General features: G+C 49.5%; 1 protein-coding gene across 4 annotated transcripts in view; it reads right to left on the bottom strand.

Moving 5' to 3' along the window:
• Positions 1 to 20,631, bottom strand: part of LOC140410315 (cell adhesion molecule 3-like) — a 434,594-nt gene that overhangs the window by 57,203 nt on the left and 356,760 nt on the right. For all 4 annotated transcript variants that reach the window (XM_072498308.1, XM_072498306.1, XM_072498307.1 and 1 more), the window contains exon 6: positions 2,993 to 3,083. In XM_072498308.1, coding sequence (XP_072354409.1) covers positions 2,993 to 3,083 — 91 coding nt within the window. The remainder of the gene's footprint in view (positions 1 to 2,992; positions 3,084 to 20,631) is intronic.

The raw sequence follows: 20,631 nt of genomic DNA, 5'->3' as shown, positions 1-20,631 counted from the left end.
TTAGGACAAGTCAGCATGGATTTAGTAAGGGGAGGTCGTGCCTGACAAACCTGTTAGAGTTCTTTGAAGAGATAACAAATAGGTTAGACCAAGGGGAGCCAATGGATGTTATCTATCTTGACTTCCAAAAGGCCTTTGATAAGGTGCCTCACGGGAGACTGCTGAGTAAAATAAGGGCCCATGGTATTCGAGGCAAGGTACTAACATGGATTGACGATTGGCTGTCAGGCAGAAGGCAGAGAGTTGGGATAAAAGGTTCTTTTTCGGAATGACAACCGGTGACGAGTGGTGTCCCGCAGGGTTCAGTGTTGGGGCCACAGCTGTTCTCTTTATATATTAACGATCTAGATGACGGGACTGAGGGCATTCTGGCTAAGTTTGCCGATGATACAAAGATAGGTGGAGGGGCAGGTAGTATGGAGGAGGTGGGGAGGCTGCAGAAAGATTTAGACAGTTTAAGAGAGTGGTCCAAGAAATGGCTGATGAAATTCAACGTGGGCAAGGTCTTGCACTTTGGAAAAAAGAATAGAGGCGTGGACTATTTTCTAAATGGTGACAAAATTCATAATGCTGAAGTGCAAAGGGACTTGAGAGTCCTAGTCCAGGATTCTCTAAAGGTAAACTTGCAGGTTGAGTCCGTAATTAAGAAAGCAAATGCAATGTTGTCATTCATCTCAAGAGGCTTGGAATATAAAAGCAGGGATGTACTTCTGAAGCTTTATAAAGCATTAGTTAGGCCCCATTTAGAATACTGTGAGCAATTTTGGGCCCCACACCTCAGGAAGGACATACTGGCACTGGAGCGGGTCCAGCGGAGATTCACACGGATGATCCCAGGAATGGTAGGCCTAACATACGATGAACGTCTGAGGATCCTGGGATTATATTCATTGGAGTTTAGGAGGTTGAGGGGAGATCTAATAGAAACTTACAAGATAATGAATGGCTTAGATAGGGTGGATGTAGGGAAGTTGTTTCCATGAGCAGGGGAGACTAGGACCCGGGGGCACAGCCTTAGAATAAAAGGGAGTCACTTTAGAACAGAGATGAGGAGAGATTTCTTCAGCCAGAGAGTGGTGGGTCTGTGGAATTCATTGCCACAGAGGGCGGTGGAGGCCGGGACGTTGAGTGTCTTTAAGACAGAAGTTGATAAATTCGTGATTTCTCGAGGAATTAAGGGCTATGGAGAGAGAGCAGGTAAATGGAGTTGAAATCAGCCATGATTGAATGGTGGAGTGGACTCGATGGGCCGAATGGCCTTACTTCCACTCCTATGTCTTATGGTCTTATGGTCTTATCTTGGTGTGACAGGTTTATAACCTGGTACTCCCTGTCCTACTTAATAGAATCCCTACTAGTATTGGCGATACTCTGCTGCATCGTGCAGACTATTCATCTGTGAAAATGGTGAAGGAGAGCCTACCGCACTCGCACCCCGGTATATAGGATAAGATCCCCTATTTTCAGATATGACCAGACCTCCGACCCCCGCGATCTATAATAAAGAGCAGTCGTTTGCGTTTGGTTGTGAATAAAGAAATGTTTCATGAGCGCTTGTACAATCCCGAGCTTGACTGCCAAGCCAGAAAAATGTGTATAATGCTGCTATGATTTTGTTTGTATTGTTTAGGATGTCCAATCAGTTGGAACCAGGTACAGGGTCCGCCCCGAAAGGCGGGAAGCCCCTGGGGACTATAAAGTTCCCTGATCGATGGGCGGTCTTGAGGTGTCCGTTAACCTCTTTTGTGTTGGCTCCTGCTGGTGCCGGGGAGTCTGGCTTGGCTTTTTTTATCCCAAATGTTTCGATTGTTCCCGGGGATTGCTCATTAATTTGTAGATGGCTGCTACATTATTATGCAGATGGTTGCTTGTATCGATGCTGTCTGGGCTTTTGCAGAGTTTAATACACAGTAAACTAGCACCTGCTAGTTTCTGCCTCTGTTGGCTGAATTTCCCCGCAGCCTTTGCTGTTCTCCATTTTGCGTCGGGAGTTGGCCAACCCAGGTGGCTCCACTGTCCCCATCAAACACTCCCAGGATAGGTACAGCACGGGGTTAGATACAGAGTAAAGCTCCCTCGACGCTGTCCCCATCAAACACTCCCAGGACATGTACAGCACGGGGTTAGATACAGAGAAAAGCTCCCTCTACACTGTCCCCATCAAACACTCCCAGGACAGGTACAGCACTGGGATAGATACAGAGTAAAGCTCCCTCTACACTGTCCTCATCAAACACTCCCAGGACAGGTACAGCACGGGGTTAGATACAGAGTAAAGCTCCCTCTACACTGTCCCCATCAAACACTCCCAGGACAGGTACAGCACGGGGATAGATACAGAGTAAAGCTCCCTCTACACTGTCCTCATCAAACACTCCCAGGAAAGGTACAGCACGGGGTTAGATACAGAGTAAAGCTCCCTCTACACTGTCCCCATCAAACTCTCCCAGGACAGGTACAGCACGGGGTTAGATACAGAGTAAAACTCCCTCTACACTGTCCCCATCAAACACTCCCAGGATAGGTACAGCACGGGGTTAGATACAGAGTAAAGCTCCCTCTACATTGTCCCCATCAAACACTCCCAGGACAGGAACAGCACGGGGTTAGACACAGAGTAAAGCTCCCTCTTCACTGTCCCCGTCAAACACTCCCAGGACAGGTACAGCATGGGGTTAGATATAGAGTAAAGCCCCCTCTACACTGTCCCCATCAAACACTCCCAGGACAGGTACAGCACGGGGTTAGATACAGAGTAAATCTGCCTCTACACTGTCCCCATCAAACACTCCCAGGACAGGTACAGCACGGGGTTAGATACAGAGTAAATCTGCCTCTACACTGTCCCCATCAAACACTCCCAGGACAGGTACAGCACGGGGTTAGATACAGAGTAAAGCTCCCTCTACACTATCCCCATCAAACACTCCCAGGACAGGTACAGCACGGGGTTAGACACAGAGTAAAGCTCTTTCTCCAGCGAAGTACTTACTCTGGATTTCCTCTGCCGATGCATCTGAGGGTAAACTCCTCACCTTCTTCTGGGACTGCCTTGGATGCCCGAATCTCGACGTATGGGGTATCTGGTGATGAGAGCAGAGGTGGGTCATACATTCGGACAAGGGGTTGTTATGGTTGGTGGGCACAGAGAATGATGTCAATGGAAGCACCACAGTTCCAAGGGCCAGGTATGTTTCAGGCACCGACTGGTTCCATTGGCTCTTTCATGCTGAGCAGTAAGAATGGTTTGGCCTGTGCTGGCTGGGAACCACCCTCACCCATGTCAATATACGCAGGGGTCTAACAGAGTGACTGCGTACTGGCAGGGTTTGGGCGGTGGGAGGATTTCTTGTCATGTGCCACGCCTCACAGAGTTGAATCGCCAACGACTGCGGGTGTTTAAAAATATCCAGCCAATACACTATGGGGTGTGTTGATTTGTTGGGATGGAAAAGCAAACAGAGTAAAGCTCCCTCTACACTGTCCCCATCAAACATTCCCAGGACAGGTACAGCATGGGGTTAGATACAGAGGAAATCCCCCTCTACACTGTCCCCATCAAACACTCCCAGGACAGGTACAGCACGGGGTTAGATACAGAGTAAAGCTCCCTCTACACTGTCCCCATCAAACACTCCCAGGACAGGTACAGCACGGGGTTAGATACAGAGTAAAACTCCCTCTACACTGTCCCCATCAAACATTCCCAGGACAGGTACAGCATGGGGTTAGATACAGAGTAAAGCTCCCTCTACACTGTCCCCATCAAACATTCCCAGGACAGGTACAGCATGGGGTTAGATACAGAGTAAAGCTCCCTCTACACTTCCCAATCAAACACTCCCAGGACAAGTACAGCACGGGGTTAGATACAGAGTAAAGCTCCCTCTACACTGTCCCCATCAAACATTCACAGGACAGGTACAGCATGGGGTTAGATACAGAGTAAAGCTCCCTCTACACTGTCCCCATCAAACATTCCCAGGACAGGTACAGCATGGGGTTAGATACAGAGTAAAGCTCCCTCTGCACTGTTCCCATCAAACAATCCCAGGACAGGTACAGCATGGGGTTAGATACAGAGTAAAGCTCCCTCTACACTGTGCCCATCAAACAATCCCAGGACAGGTACAGCATGGGGTTAGATACAGAGTAAAGCTCCCTCTGCACTGTTCCCATCAAACAATCCCAGGACAGGTACAGCACGGGGTTAGATACAGAGTAAAGCTCCCTCTACACTGTGCCCATCAAACACTCCCAGGACAGGTACAGCCGGGGTTAGATACAGAGTAAAGCTCCCTCTACACTGTCCCCATCAAACATTCCCAGGACAGGTACAGCATGGTGTTAGATACAGAGTAAATCTCCCTCTATACTGTCGCCAACAAACACTGCCAGGACAGGTACAGCCGGGGTTAGATACAGAGTAAAGCTCCCTCTACACTGTCCCCAACAAACACTCCCAGGACAGGTACTGCACGGGGTTAGATACAGAGTAAAGCTCCCTCTACTCTGTCCCCATTAAACACTCCCAGGACAGGTACAGCACGGGGTTAGATACAGAGTAAAGCTCCCTCTACACTGTCTTCATCAAACACTCGCAGGACAGGTACAGCCCGGGGTTAGATACAGAGTAAAGCTCCCTCTACACTGTCCCCATCAAACACTCCCAGGGCAGGAACAGCACGGGGTTAGATACAGAGTAAAGCTACCTCTACACTGTCCCCATCAAACACTCCCAGGGCAGGTACAGCACGGGGTTAGATACAGAGTAAAGCTACCTCTACACTGTCCCCATCAAACACTCCCAGGATAGGAGCAGACATATTTCAAGGAAATGAGTTGGCACAGTGGCACAATGGTTAGCACTGCTGCCTCATAGTGCCTTGGGTGATTGTCTCTCTGGAATTTGCACGTTTTCCCCTCTTCTGCGTGGGCTTACTCCGGATGCTCCAGTTTCCTCCCACAATCCACAGACTGTGCAGGTTAGGTGGACAAACCAGCTGTCTAGCCCACTGAGTACAGGAGTCAGAGTACAGTGGGACTGAGTGGGAAGGGGTTTGGTACCATTGGGATTGTGTACAGTGGGAGTGAATGGGAAGGGGTTTGGGTCCATTGGAATTGTGTACAGTGAGAGTGAATGGGAAGGGGTTTGTGTCCATTGGATTGTGTACAGTGGGAGTGAATGGGAACGGGTTTGTGTCCATTGGATTGTGTACAGTGGGGGTGAATGGGAAGGGGTTTGTGTCCATTGGATTGTGTACAGTTGAGGTGAATGGGAAGGGGTTTGGTACCTTTGGGATTGTGTACAGTGGGCGTGAATGGGAAGGGGTTTGGTACAATTGGGATTGTGTACAGTGGGAGTGAATGGGAAGGTGTTTGGGTCCATTGGGATTGTGTACAGTGGGATTGAGTGGGAAGGGGTTTGGGTCCATTGGGATTGTGTACAGTGGGAGTGAATGGGAAGGGGTTTGGAGTCCATTGGGATTGTGTACAGTGGGAGTGAATGGGAAGGGGTTTGGCTCCATTGGGTTTGTGAACAGTGGGAGTGAATGGGAAGGGGTTTGGGGTCCATTGGGATTGTGTACAGTGGGAGTGAATGGGAAGGGGTTTGGGTCCATTGGGATTGTGTACAGTGGGAGTGAGTGGGAAGGGGTTTGGGCCCAGGGCGATTGTGTATAGTGGGAGTGAATGGGAAGGGGTTTGGGGCGATTGGGGCTGTGCACAGTGGGAGAGAATGGGAAGGGGTTTGGGTCCATTGGGAATGGATACAGTGGGAGTGAATGGGCAGGGGTTTGTGTCCATTGGATTGTGTACAGTGGAGGTGAATGGGAAGTGGTTTGGTACCATTGGGATTGTGTACAGTGGGAGTGAATGGGAAGGGGTTTGGGTCCATTGGGATTGTGTACAGTGGGAGGGAATGGGACGGGACTTGGATCCATTGGGAATGTGCACAATGGCAGTGAATGGGAAGAGGTTTGGGTCCATTGGGCTTGTGTACAGTGGGTGTGAATAGGAAGGGGTTTGGGACCATTGGGATTGTGCATAGTGGGAGTGAATAGGTAGGGGATTTAGTCCATTGAGAGTGTGTGCAGTGGGAGTGAATGGGAAGGGGTTTGGCACCATTCGGATTGTGTACAGTGGGAGCGAATGAGAAGGGGCTTGGGTCCATTGGGATTGTGTGCAGTGGGAGTGAATGGGAAGGGATTTGAGTCCATTGGGATTGTGTACAGTGGGAGTGAATGGGAAGGGGTTTGGGTCCATTGGGATTGTGTACAGTGGGAGTGAATGGGAAGGGGGTTGGGTCCATTGGGTTTGTGTACAGTGGGAATAAATGGGAAGGGGTTCGGGTCTATTGGGATTGTGTTCTGTGTGGGTGAATGGGAAGGTGTTTGGGTCCATTGGGATTGTGTACAGTGGGAGTGAATGGGAAGGGGTTTGTGTCCATTGGATTGTGCACAGTGGGAGTGAATGGGAAGGGGTTTGGCACCATTGGGATTGTGTACAGCGGGAGCGAATGGGAAGGGGTTTGGGTCCATTGGGATTGTCTACAGTGGGAGTGAATGGGAAGGGATTTGAGTCCATTGGGTTTGTGCACAGTGGGAGTGAATGGGAAGGGGTTTGGGTCCATTGGAATTGTGTACAGTGGGAGTGAATGGGAAGGGGTTTGGGTCTATTGGGATTGTGTACAGTGGGAGTGAATGGGAAGGCATTTAGGTCCATTGGGATTGTGTACAGTGGGAGTGAATGCAAATGTTTTTTGTCCATTGGGATTGTGTACAGTGGGAGTGAATGTGAAGGGTTTTGTGTCCATTGGATTGTGTACAGTAGGAGTGAATGTGAAGGGGTTTGGTACCATTCGGATTGTGTACAGTGGGAGTGAATGGGAAGGGATTTGGGTCCATTGGGAATGGGTACAGTGAGAGTGAATGGGAAGGGATTTGGGTCCATTCGGATTGTGTACAGTGGGAGTGAATGGGAAGGGGTATGGGTCCATTGGGATTGTGTACAGTGGGAGTGAATGGGAAGGGGTTTGGGTCTATTGGGATTGTGTACAGTGGGAGTAAATGGGAAGGGGTTTGGGTCCATTGGGATTGTGTACAGTGGGAGTGAATGGGAAGGCATTTGGGTCCATTGGGTTGTGTACAGTGGGAGTGAATGCAAATGTTTTTTGTCCAATGGGATTGTGTACAGTGGGAGTGAATGGGAAGGGGTTTGTGTCCATTGGATTGTGTACAGTAGGAGTGAATGTGAAGGGGTTTGTTACCAATGGGATTGTGTACAGTGGGAGTGAATGGGAAGGGGTTTGGGTCCATTGGGATTGTGTCCAGTGGGAGTGAATGGGAAGGGGTTTGTGTCCATTGGTCTGTGTACAGTGGGAGTGAATGGGAAGGGGTTTGGGTCCATTGGGATTGTGTACAGTGGGAGTGAATGGGATGGGGTTTGGGTCCATTGGGATTGTGTACAGTGGGAGTGAATGGGAAGGGGTTTGGTTCTATTGGGATTGCGTACAGTGGGAATAAATGGGAAGGGGTTCGGGTCTATTGGGATTGTGTACAGTGGGAGTAAATGGGAAGGGTTTCAGGTCCATTGGGATTGTGTACAGTGGGAGTGAATGGAAAGTGGTTTGTGTCCATTGGATTGTGTACAGTGGGAGTTAATGGGAAGGGGTTTGTGTCCATTGGATTGTGTACAGTGGAGGTGAATGGGAAGTGGTTTGGTACCATTGGGATTGTGTACAGTGGGAGTGAATGGGAAGGGGTTTGGGTCCATTGCGATTGTGTACAGTGGGAGGGAATGGGAAGGGACTTGGATCCATTGGGAATGTGCACAATGGCAGTGAATGGGAAGAGATTTGGAACCTTTGGGATAGTGTTCAGTGGGAGTGAATGGGAAGTGGTTTGGGTTCATTGGGATTGTGTACAGTGGGAGTGAATGGGAAGGGGTTTCGGTTCATTGGGATTGTGTACAGTGTTGTGAATGGGAAGGGATTTGGGTCCATTGGGATTGTGTACAGTGGGTGTGAATGGGAAGGGGTTTGGGACCATTGGGATTGTGCATAGTGGGAGTGAATGGGTAGGGGATTTGGTCCATTGAGAGTGTGTGCAGTGGCAGTGAATGGGAAGGGGTTTGGCACCATTCGGATTGTGTACAGCGGGAGCGAATGGGAAGGGGCTTGGGTCCATTGGGATTGTGTACAGTGGGAGTGAATGGGAAGGGATTTGAGTCCATTGGGATTGTGTACAGTGGGAGTAAATGGGAAGGGGTTTGGGTCCATTAGAATTGTGTACAGTGGGAGTGAATGGGAAGGGGTTTGGGTCCATTGGGTTTGTGTACAGTGGGAGTGGATGGGAAGGGGTTTGGCTACATTGGGATTGTGTACAGTGGGAGTGAATGGGAAGGGGTTTGGGTCCATTGGGATTGTGCACTGTGTGGGTGAATGGGAAGGTGTTTGGGTCCATTGGGATTGTGTGCAGTGGGAGTGAATGCAAATGTTTTTTTGTCCATTGGGATTGTGTACAGTGGGAGTGAATGGGAAGGGGTTTGTGTCCATTGGATTGTGCACAGTGGGAGTGAATGGGAAGGGGTTTGGCACCATTGGGATTGTGTACAGCGGGAGCGAATGGGAAGGGGTTTGGGTCCATTGGGATTGTGTACAGTGGGAGTGAATGGGAAGGGATTTGAGTCCATTGGGATTGTGTACAGTGGGAGTGAATGGGAAGGGGTTTGGGTCCATTGGAATTGTGTACAGTGGGAGTGAATGGGAAGGGGTTTGTGTCCTTTGGATTGTGCACAGTGGGAGTGAATGGGAAGGGGTTTGGCACCATTGGGATTGTGTACAGCGGGAGCGAATGGGAAGGGGTTTGGGTCCATTGGGATTGTGTACAGTGGGAGTGAATGGGAAGGGGTTTGGGTCCATTGGAATTGTGTACAGTGGGAGTGAATGGGAAGGGGTTTGGGTCTATTGGGATTGTGTACAGTGGGAGTGAATGGGAAGGCATTTAGGTCCATTGGGATTGTGTACAGTGGGAGTGAATGCAAATGTTTTTTGTCCATTGGGATTGTGTACAGTGGGAGTGAATGTGAAGGGTTTTGTGTCCATTGGATTGTGTACAGTAGGAGTGAATGTGAAGGGGTTTGGTACCATTCGGATTGTGTACAGTGGGAGTGAATGGGAAGGGGTTTGGGTCCATTGGGATTGTGTACAGTGGGAGTGAATGGGAAGGGGTTTGAGCCTATTGGGATTGTGTACAGTGGCAGTGAATGGGAAGGGGCTTTTGACAATTCGGAGTGTGTACAGTGGGAGTGAATGGGAAGGGATTTGGGTCCATTGGGATTGTGTACAGTGGGAGTGAATGGGAAGGGGTTTGGCACCATTGGGAATGGGTACAGTGGGAGTGAATGGGAAGGGATTTGGGTCCATTCGGATTGTGTACAGTGGGAGTGAATGGGAAGGGGTATGGGTCCATTGGGATTGTGTACAGTGGGAGTGAATGGGAAGGGGTTTGGGTCTATTGGGATTGTGTACAGTGGGAGTAAATGGGAAGGGGTTTGGGTCCATTGGGATTGTGTACAGTGGGAGTGAATCGGAAGGCATTTGGGTCCATTGGGTTGTGTACAGTGGGAGTGAATGCAAATGTTTTTTGTCCAATGGGATTGTGTACAGTGGGAGTGAATGGGAAGGGATTTGAGTCCATTGGGATTGTGTACAGTGGGAGTGAATGGGAAGGGGTTTGGGTCCATTGGAATTGTGTACAGTGGGAGTGAATGGGAAGGGGTTTGTGTCCTTTGGATTGTGCACAGTGGGAGTGAATGGGAAGGGGTTTGGCACCATTGGGATTGTGTACAGCGGGAGCGAATGGGAAGGGGTTTGGGTCCATTGGGATTGTGTACAGTGGGAGTGAATGGGAAGGGGTTTGGGTCCATTGGAATTGTGTACAGTGGGAGTGAATGGGAAGGGGTTTGGGTCTATTGGGATTGTGTACAGTGGGAGTGAATGGGAAGGCATTTAGGTCCATTGGGATTGTGTACAGTGGGAGTGAATGCAAATGTTTTTTGTCCATTGGGATTGTGTACAGTGGGAGTGAATGTGAAGGGTTTTGTGTCCATTGGATTGTGTACAGTAGGAGTGAATGTGAAGGGGTTTGGTACCATTCGGATTGTGTACAGTGGGAGTGAATGGGAAGAGGTTTGGGTCCATTGGGATTGTGTACAGTGGGAGTGAATGGGAAGGGGTTTGAGCCTATTGGGATTGTGTACAGTGGCAGTGAATGGGAAGGGGCTTTTGACAATTGGGAGTGTGTACAGTGGGAGTGAATGGGAAGGGATTTGGGTCCATTGGAAATGGGTACAGTGGGAGTGAATGGGAAGGGATTTGGGTCCATTCGGATTGTGTACAGTGGGAGTGAATGGGAAGGGGTATGGGTCCATTGGGATTGTGTACAGTGGGAGTGAATGGGAAGGGGTTTGGGTCTATTGGGATTGTGTACAGTGGGAGTAAATGGGAAGGGGTTTGGGTCCATTGGGATTGTGTACAGTGGGAGTGAATCGGAAGGCATTTGGGTCCATTGGGTTGTGTACAGTGGGAGTGAATGCAAATGTTTTTTGTCCAATGGGATTGTGTACAGTGGGAGTGAATGGGAAGGGGTTTGTGTCCATTGGATTGTGTACAGTAGGAGTGAATGTGAAGGGGTTTGTTACCAATGGGATTGTGTACAGTGGGAGTGAATGGGAAGGGGTTTGGGTCCATTGGGATTGTGTCCAGTGGGAGTGAATGGGAAGGGGTTTGTGTCCATTGGTCTGTGTACAGTGGGAGTGAATGGGAAGGGGTTTGGGTCCATTGGGATTGTGTACAGTGGGAGTGAATTGGATGGGGTTTGGGTCCATTGGGATTGTGTACAGTGGGAGTGAATGGGAAGGGGTTTGGTTCTATTGGGATTGCGTACAGTGGGAATAAATGGGAAGGGGTTCGGGTCTATTGGGATTGTGTACAGTGGGAGTAAATGGGAAGGGTTTCGGGTCCATTGGGATTGTGTACAGTGGGAGTGAATGGGAAGTGGTTTGTGTCCATTGGATTGTGTACAGTGGGAGTTAATGGGAAGGGGTTTGTGTCCATTGGATTGTGTACAGTGGAGGTGAATGGGAAGTGGTTTGGTACCATTGGGATTGTGTACAGTGGGTGTGAATGGGAAGGGGTTTGGGTCCATTGGGATTGTGTACAGTGGGAGGGAATGGGAAGGGACTTGGATCCATTGGGAATGTGCACAATGGCAGTGAATGGGAAGAGGTTTGGAACCTTTGGGATAGTGTTCAGTGGGAGTGAATGGGAAGTGGTTTGGGTTCATTGGGATTGTGTACAGTGGGTGTGAATGGGAAGGGGTTTGGGACCATTGGGATTGTGCATAGTGGGAGTGAATGGGTAGGGGATTTGGTCCATTGCGAGTGTGTGCAGTGGGAGTGAATGGGAAGGGGTTTGGCACCATTCGGATTGTGTACAGCGGGAGCGAATGGGAAGGGGCTTGGGTCCATTGGGATTGTGTACAGTGGGAGTGAATGGGAAGGGATTTGAGTCCATTGGGATTGTGTACAGTGGGAGTGAATGGGAAGGGGTTTGGGTCCATTGGAATTGTGTACAGTGGGAGTGAATGGGAAGGGGTTTGGGTCCATTGGGTTTGTGTACAGTGGGAGTGGATGGGAAGGGGTTTGGCTACATTGGGATTGTGTACAGTGGGAGTGAATGGGAAGGGGTTTGGGTCCATTGGGATTGTGTACTGTGTGGGTGAATGGGAAGGTGTTTGGGTCCATTGGGATTGTGTGCAGTGGGAGTGAATGCAAATGTTTTTTTGTCCATTGGGATTGTGTACAGTGGGAGTGAATGGGAAGGGGTTTGTGTCCATTGGATTGTGCACAGTGGGAGTGAATGGGAAGGGGTTGGCACCATTGGGATTGTGTACAGCGGGAGCGAATGGGAAGGGGTTTGGGTCCATTGGGATTGTGTACAGTGGGAGTGAATGGGAAGGGATTTAAGTCCATTGGGATTGTGTACAGTGGGAGTGAATGGGAAGGGGTTTGGGTCCATTGGAATTGTGTACAGTGGGAGTGAATGGGAAGGGGTTTGTGTCTATTGGGATTGTGTACAGTGGGAGTCAATGGGAAGGCATTTGGGTCCATTGGGATTGTGTACAGTGGGAGTGAATGCAAATGTTTTTTGTCCATTGGGATTGTGTACAGTGGGAGTGAATGTGAAGGGGTTTGTGTCCATTGGATTGTGTACAGTAGGAGTGAATGTGAAGGGGTTTGGTACCATTCGGATTGTGTACAGTGGGAGTGAATGGGAAGGGGTATGGGTCCATTGGGATTGTGTACAGTGGGAGTGAATGGGAAGGGGTTTGGGTCTATTGGGATTGTGTACAGTGGGAGTAAATGGGAAGGGGTTTGGGTCCATTGGGATTGTGTACAGTGGGAGTGAATGGGAAGGCATTTGGGTCCATTGGGTTGTGTACAGTGGGAGTGAATGCAAATGTTTTTTGTCCAATGGGATTGTGTACAGTGGGAGTGAATGGGAAGGGGTTTGTGTCCATTGGATTGTGTACAGTAGGAGTGAATGTGAAGGGGTTTGTTACCAATGGGATTGTGTACAGTGGGAGTGAATGGGAACGGGTTTGTGTCCATTGGTCTGTGTACAGTGGGAGTGAATGGGAAGGGGTTTGGGTCCATTGGGATTGTGTACAGTGGGAGTGAATGGGATGGGGTTTGGGTCCATTGGGATTGTGTACAGTGGGAGTGAATGGGAAGGGGTTTGGTTCTATTGGGATTGCGTACAGTGGGAATAAATGGGAAGGGGTTCGGGTCTATTGGGATTGTGTACAGTGGGAGTAAATGGGAAGGGTTTCGGGTCCATTGGGATTGTGTACAGTGGGAGTGAATGGGAAGTGGTTTGTGTCCATTGGATTGTGTACAGTGGGAGTTAATGGGAAGGGGTTTGTGTCCATTGGATTGTGTACAGTGGAGGTGAATGGGAAGTGGTTTGGTACCATTGGGATTGTGTACAGTGGGAGTGAATGGGAAGGTGTTTGGGTCCATTGGGATTGTGTACAGTGGGAGGGAATGGGAAGGGCTTTGAGTCCATTGGGATTGTGTACAGTGGGAGTTAATGGGAAGGGGTTTGGGTCCATTGGAATTGTGTACAGTGGGAGTGAATGGGAAGAGGTTTGTGTCCTTTGGATTGTGCACAGTGGGAGTGAATGGGAAGGGGTTTGGCACCATTGGGATTGTGTACAGCGGGAGCGAATGGGAAGGGGTTTGGGTCCATTGGGATTGTGTACAGTGGGAGTGAATGGGAAGGGGTTTGGGTCCATTGGAATTGTGTACAGTGGGAGTGAATGGGAAGGGGTTTGGGTCTATTGGGATTGTGTACAGTGGGAGTGAATGGGAAGGCATTTAGGTCCATTGGGATTGTGTACAGTGGGAGTGAATGCAAATGTTTTTTGTCCATTGGGATTGTGTACAGTGGGAGTGAATGTGAAGGGTTTTGTGTCCATTGGATTGTGTACAGTAGGAGTGAATGTGAAGGGGTTTGGTACCATTCGGATTGTGTACAGTGGGAGTGAATGGGAAAGAGTTTGGGTCCATTGGGATTGTGTACAGTGGGAGTGAAAGGGAAGGGGTTTGAGCCTATTGGGATTGTGTACAGTGGCAGTGAATGGGAAGGGGCTTTTGACAATTGGGAGTGTGTACAGTGGGAGTGAATGGGAAGGGATTTGGATCCATTGGGAATGGGTACAGTGGGAGTGAATGGGAAGGGATTTGGGTCCATTCGGATTGTGTACAGTGGGAGTGAATGGGAAGGGGTATGGGTCCATTGGGATTGTGTACAGTGGGAGTGAATGGGAAGGGGTTTGGGTCTATTGGGATTGTGTACAGTGGGAGTAAATGGGAAGGGGTTTGGGTCCATTGGGATTGTGTACAGTGGGAGTGAATCGGAAGGCATTTGGGTCCATTGGGTTGTGTACAGTGGGAGTGAATGCAAATGTTTTTTGTCCAATGGGATTGTGTACAGTGGGAGTGAATGGGAAGGGGTTTGTGTCCATTGGATTGTGTACAGTAGGAGTGAATGTGAAGGGGTTTGTTACCAATGGGATTGTGTACAGTGGGAGTGAATGGGAAGGGGTTTGGGTCCATTGGGATTGTGTCCAGTGGGAGTGAATTGGAAGGGGTTTGTGTCCATTGGTCTGTGTACAGTGGGAGTGAATGGGAAGGGGTTTGGGTCCATTGGGATTGTGTACAGTGGGAGTGAATTGGATGGGGTTTGGTTCCATTGGGATTGTGTACAGTGGGAGTGAATGGGAAGGGGTTTGGTTCTATTGGGATTGCGTACAGTGGGAATAAATGGGAAGGGGTTCGGGTCTATTGGGATTGTGTACAGTGGGAGTAAATGGGAAGGGTTTCGGGTCCATTGGGATTGTGTACAGTGGGAGTGAATGGGAAGTGGTTTGTGTCCATTGGATTGTGTACAGTGGGAGTTAATGGGAAGGGGTTTGTGTCCATTGGATTGTGTACAGTGGAGGTGAATGGGAAGTGGTTTGGTACCATTGGGATTGTGTACAGTGGGAGTGAATGGGAAGGGGTTTGGGTCTATTGGGATTGTGTACAGTGGGAGTAAATGGGAAGGGGTTTGGGTCCATTGGGATTGTGTACAGTGGGAGTGAATCGGAAGGCATTTGGGTCCATTGGGTTGTGTACAGTGGGAGTGAATGCAAATGTTTTTTGTCCAATGGGATTGTGTACAGTGGGAGTGAATGGGAAGGGGTTTGTGTCCATTGGATTGTGTACAGTAGGAGTGAATGTGAAGGGGTTTGTTACCAATGGGATTGTGTACAGTGGGAGTGAATGGGAAGGGGTTTGGGTCCATTGGGATTGTGTCCAGTGGGAGTGAATTGGAAGGGGTTTGTGTCCATTGGTCTGTGTACAGTGGGAGTGAATGGGAAGGGGTTTGGGTCCATTGGGATTGTGTACAGTGGGAGTGAATTGGATGGGGTTTGGTTCCATTGGGATTGTGTACAGTGGGAGTGAATGGGAAGGGGTTTGGTTCTATTGGGATTGCGTACAGTGGGAATAAATGGGAAGGGGTTCGGGTCTATTGGGATTGTGTACAGTGGGAGTAAATGGGAAGGGTTTCGGGTCCATTGGGATTGTGTACAGTGGGAGTGAATGGGAAGTGGTTTGTGTCCATTGGATTGTGTACAGTGGGAGTTAATGGGAAGGGGTTTGTGTCCATTGGATTGTGTACAGTGGAGGTGAATGGGAAGTGGTTTGGTACCATTGGGATTGTGTACAGTGGGTGTGAATGGGAAGGGGTTTGGGTCCATTGGGATTGTGTACAGTGGGAGGGAATGGGAAGGGACTTGGATCCATTGGGAATGTGCACAATGGCAGTGAATGGGAAGAGGTTTGGAACCTTTGGGATAGTGTTCAGTGGGAGTGAATGGGAAGTGGTTTGGGTTCATTGGGATTGTGTACAGTGGGAGTGAATGGGAAGGGGTTTCGGTTCATTGGGATTGTGTACAGTGTTGTGAATGGGAAGGGATTTGGGTCCATTGGGATTGTGTACAGTGGGTGTGAATGGGAAGGGGTTTGGGACCATTGGGATTGTGCATAGTGGGAGTGAATGGGTAGGGGATTTGGTCCATTGCGAGTGTGTGCAGTGGGAGTGAATGGGAAGGGGTTTGGCACCATTCGGATTGTGTACAGCGGGAGCGAATGGGAAGGGGCTTGGGTCCATTGGGATTGTGTACAGTGGGAGTGAATGGGAAGGGATTTGAGTCCATTGGGATTGTGTACAGTGGGAGTGAATGGGAAGGGGTTTGGGTCCATTGGAATTGTGTACAGTGGGAGTGAATGGGAAGGGGTTTGGGTCCATTGGGTTTGTGTACAGTGGGAGTGGATGGGAAGGGGTTTGGCTACATTGGGATTGTGTACAGTGGGAGTGAATGGGAAGGGGTTTGGGACCATTGGGATTGTGTACTGTGTGGGTGAATGGGAAGGTGTTTGGGTCCATTGGGATTGTGTGCAGTGGGAGTGAATGCAAATGTTTTTTTGTCCATTGGGATTGTGTACAGTGGGAGTGAATGGGAAGGGGTTTGTGTCCATTGGATTGTGCACAGTGGGAGTGAATGGGAAGGGGTTGGCACCATTGGGATTGTGTACAGCGGGAGCGAATGGGAAGGGGTTTGGGTCCATTGGGATTGTGTACAGTGGGAGTGAATGGGAAGGGATTTAAGTCCATTGGGATTGTGTACAGTGGGAGTGAATGGGAAGGGGTTTGGGTCCATTGGAATTGTGTACAGTGGGAGTGAATGGGAAGGGGTTTGGGTCTATTGGGGTTTTGTACAGTGGGAGTCAATGGGAAGGCATTTGGGTCCATTGGGATTGTGTACAGTGGGAGTGAATGCAAATGTTTTTTGTCCATTGGGATTGTGTACAGTGGGAGTGAATGTGAAGGGGTTTGTGTCCATTGGATTGCGTACAGTAGGAGTGAATGTGAAGGGGTTTGGTACCATTCGGATTGTGTACAGTGGGAGTGAATGGGAAGGGGTATGGGTCCATTGGGATTGTGTACAGTGGGAGTGAATGGGAAGGGGTTTGGGTCTATTGGGATTGTGTACAGTGGGAGTAAATGGGAAGGGGTTTGGGTCCATTGGGATTGTGTACAGTGGGAGTGAATGGGAAAGGCATTTGGGTCCATTGGGTTGTGTACAGTGGGAGTGAATGCAAATGTTTTTTGTCCAATGGGATTGTGTACAGTGGGAGTGAATGGGAAGGGGTTTGGGTCCATTGGGATTGTGTACAGTGGGAGTGAATGGGAAGGGGTTTGTGTCCATTGGTCTGTGTACAGTGGGAGTGAATGGGAAGGGGTTTGGGTCCATTGGGATTGTGTACAGTGGGAGTGAATGGGATGGGGTTTGGGTCCATTGGGATTGTGTACAGTGGGAGTGAATGGGAAGGGGTTTGGTTCTATTGGGATTGCGTGCAGTGGGAATAAATGGGAAGGGGTTCGGGTCTATTGGGATTGTGTACAGTGGGAGTAAATGGGAAGGGTTTCGGGTCCATTGGGATTGTGTACAGTGGGAGTGAATGGGAAGTGGTTTGTGTCCATTGGATTGTGTACAGTGGGAGTTAATGGGAAGGGGTTTGTGTCCATTGGATTGTGTACAGTGGAGGTGATGGGAAGTGGTTTGGTACCATTGGGATTGTGTACAGTGGGAGTGAATGGGAAGTGGTTTGGGTTCATTGGGATTGTGTACAGTGGGAGTGAATGGGAAGGGGTTTCGGTTCATTGGGATTGTGTACAGTGCTTTGAATGGGAAGGGATTTGGGTCCATTGGGATTGTGTACAGTGGGTGTGAATGGGAAGGGGTTTGGGTCCATTGGGATTGTGTACAGTGGGAGGGAATGGGAAGGGACTTGGATCCATTGGGAATGTGCACAATGGCAGTGAATGGGAAGAGGTTTGGAACCTTTGGGATAGTGTTCAGTGGGAGTGAATGGGAAGTGGTTTGGGTTCATTGGGATTGTGTACAGTGGGAGTGAATGGGAAGGGGTTTCGGTTCATTGGGATTGTGTACAGTGTTGTGAATGGGAAGGGATTTGGGTCCATTGGGATTGTGTACAGTGGGTGTGAATGGGAAGGGGTTTGGGACCATTGGGATTGTGCATAGTGGGAGTGAATGGGTAGGGGATTTGGTCCATTGCGAGTGTGTGCAGTGGGAGTGAATGGGAAGGGGTTTGGCACCATTCGGATTGTGTACAGCGGGAGCGAATGGGAAGGGGCTTGGGTCCATTGGGATTGTGTACAGTGGGAGTGAATGGGAAGGGATTTGAGTCCATTGGGATTGTGTACAGTGGGAGTGAATGGGAAGGAGTTTGGGTCCATTGGAATTGTGTACAGTGGGAGTGAATGGGAAGGGGTTTGGGTCCATTGGGTTTGTGTACAGTGGGAGTGGATGGGAAAGGGTTTGGCTACATTGGGATTGTGTACAGTGGGAGTGAATGGGAAGGGGTTTGGGACCATTGGGATTGTGTACTGTGTGGGTGAATGGGAAGGTGTTTGGGTCCATTGGGATTGTGTGCAGTGGGAGTGAATGCAAATGTTTTTTTGTCCATTGGGATTGTGTACAGTGGGAGTGAATGGGAAGGGGTTTGTGTCCATTGGATTGTGCACAGTGGGAGTGAATGGGAAGGGGTTGGCACCATTGGGATTGTGTACAGCGGGAGCGAATGGGAAGGGGTTTGGGTCCATTGGGATTGTGTACAGTGGGAGTGAATGGGAAGGGATTTAAGTCCATTGGGATTGTGTACAGTGGGAGTGAATGGGAAGGGGTTTGGGTCCATTGGAATTGTGTACAGTGGGAGTGAATGGGAAGGGGTTTGGGTCTATTGGGGTTGTGTACAGTGGGAGTCAATGGGAAGGCATTTGGGTCCATTGGGATTATGTACAGTGGGAGTGAATGCAAATGTTTTTTGTCCATTGGGATTGTGTACAGTGGGAGTGAATGTGAAGGGGTTTGTGTCCATTGGATTGTGTACAGTAGGAGTGAATGTGAAGGGGTTTGGTACCATTCGGATTGTGTACAGTGGGAGTGAATGGGAAGGGGTATGGGTCCATTGGGATTGTGTACAGTGGGAGTGAATGGGAAGGGGTTTGGGTCTATTGGGATTGTGTACAGTGGGAGTAAATGGGAAGGGGTTTGGGTCCATTGGGATTGTGTACAGTGGGAGTGAATGGGAAGGCATTTGGGTCCATTGGGTTGTGTACAGTGGGAGTGAATGCAAATGTTTTTTGTCCAATGGGATTGTGTACAGTGGGAGTGAATGGGAAGGGGTTTGTGTCCATTGGATTGTGTACAGTAGGAGTGAATGTGAAGGGGTTTGTTACCAATGGGATTGTGTACAGTGGGAGTGAATGGGAAGGGGTTTGGGTCCATTGGGATTGTGTACAGTGGGAGTGAATGGGAAACGGTTTGTGTCCATTGGTCTGTGTACAGTGGGAGTGAATGGGAAGGGGTTTGGGTCCATTGGGATTGTGTACAGTGGGAGTGAATGGGATGGGGTTTGGGTCCATTGGGATTGTGTACAGTGGGAGTGAATGGGAAGGGGTTTGGTTCTATTGGGATTGCGTACAGTGGGAATAAATGGGAAGGGGTTCGGGTCTATTGGGATTGTGTACAGTGGGAGTAAATGGGAAGGGTTTCGGGTCCATTGGGATTGTGTACAGTGGGAGTGAATGGGAAGTGGTTTGTGTCCATTGGATTGTGTACAGTGGGAGTTAATGGGAAGGGGTTTGTGTCCATTGGATTGTGTACAGTGGAGGTGAATGGGAAGTGGTTTGGTACCATTGGGATTGTGTACAGTGGGAGTGAATGGGAAGTGGTTTGGGTTCATTGGGATTGTGTACAGTGGGAGTGAATGGGAAGGGGTTTCGGTTCATTGGGATTGTGTACAGTGCTGTGAATGGGAAGGGATTTGGGTCCATTGGGATTGTGTACAGTGGGTGTGAATGGGAAGGGGTTTGGGACCATTGGGATTGTGCATAGTGGGAGTGAATGGGTAGGGGATTTGGTCCATTGAGAGTGTGTGCAGTGGGAGTGAATGGGAAGGGGTTTGGCACCATTCGGATTGTGTACAGCGGGAGCGAATGGGAAGGGGCTTGGGTCCATTGGGATTGTGTACAGTGGGAGTGAATGGGAAGGGATTTGAGTCCATTGGGATTGTGTACAGTGGGAGGGAATGGGAAGGGGTTTGGGTCCATTGGAATTGTGTACAGTGGGAGTGAATGGGAAGGGGTTTGGGTCCATTGGGTTTGTGTACAGTGGGAGTGGATGGGAAGGGGTTTGGCTACATTGGGATTGTGTACAGTGGGAGTGAATGGGAAGGGGTTTGGGTCCATTGGGATTGTGTACTGTGTGGGTGAATGGGAAGGTGTTTGGGTCCATTGGGATTGTGTGCAGTGGGAGTGAATGCAAATGTTTTTTTGTCCATTGGGATTGTGTACAGTCGGAGTGAATGGGAAGGGGTTTGTGTCCATTGGATTGTGCACAGTGGGAGTGAATGGGAAGGGGTTGGCACCATTGGGATTGTGTACAGCGGGAGCGAATGGGAAGGGGTTTGGGTCCATTGGGATTGTGTACAGTGGGAGCGAATGGGAAGGGATTTGAGTCCATTGGGATTGTGTACAGTGGGAGTGAATGGGAAGGGGTTTGGGTCCATTGGAATTGTGTACAGTGGCAGTGAATGGGAAGGGGTTTGGGTCTATTGGGATTGTGTACAGTGGGAGTAAATGGGAAGGGGTTTGGGTCCATTGGGATTGTGTACAGTGGGAGTGAATGGGAAAGGCATTTGGGTCCATTGGGTTGTGTACAGTGGGAGTGAATGCAAATGTTTTTTGTCCAATGGGATTGTGTACAGTGGGAGTGAATGGGAAGGGGTTTGTGTCCATTGGATTGTGTACAGTAGGAGTGAATGTGAAGGGGTTTGTTACCAATGGGATTGTGTACAGTGGGAGTGAATGGGAAGGGGTTTGGGTCCATTGGGATTGTGTACAGTGGGAGTGAATGGGAAGGGGTTTGTGTCCAT

The sequence above is a fragment of the Scyliorhinus torazame genome, chromosome 4 (assembly GCF_047496885.1).
Source record: "Scyliorhinus torazame isolate Kashiwa2021f chromosome 4, sScyTor2.1, whole genome shotgun sequence".
Lineage (NCBI taxonomy): Eukaryota > Metazoa > Chordata > Chondrichthyes > Carcharhiniformes > Scyliorhinidae > Scyliorhinus > Scyliorhinus torazame.
The sequence above is the reverse complement of the archived record's forward strand: the minus strand, read 5'-3'. Positions and strand labels throughout refer to the sequence as shown.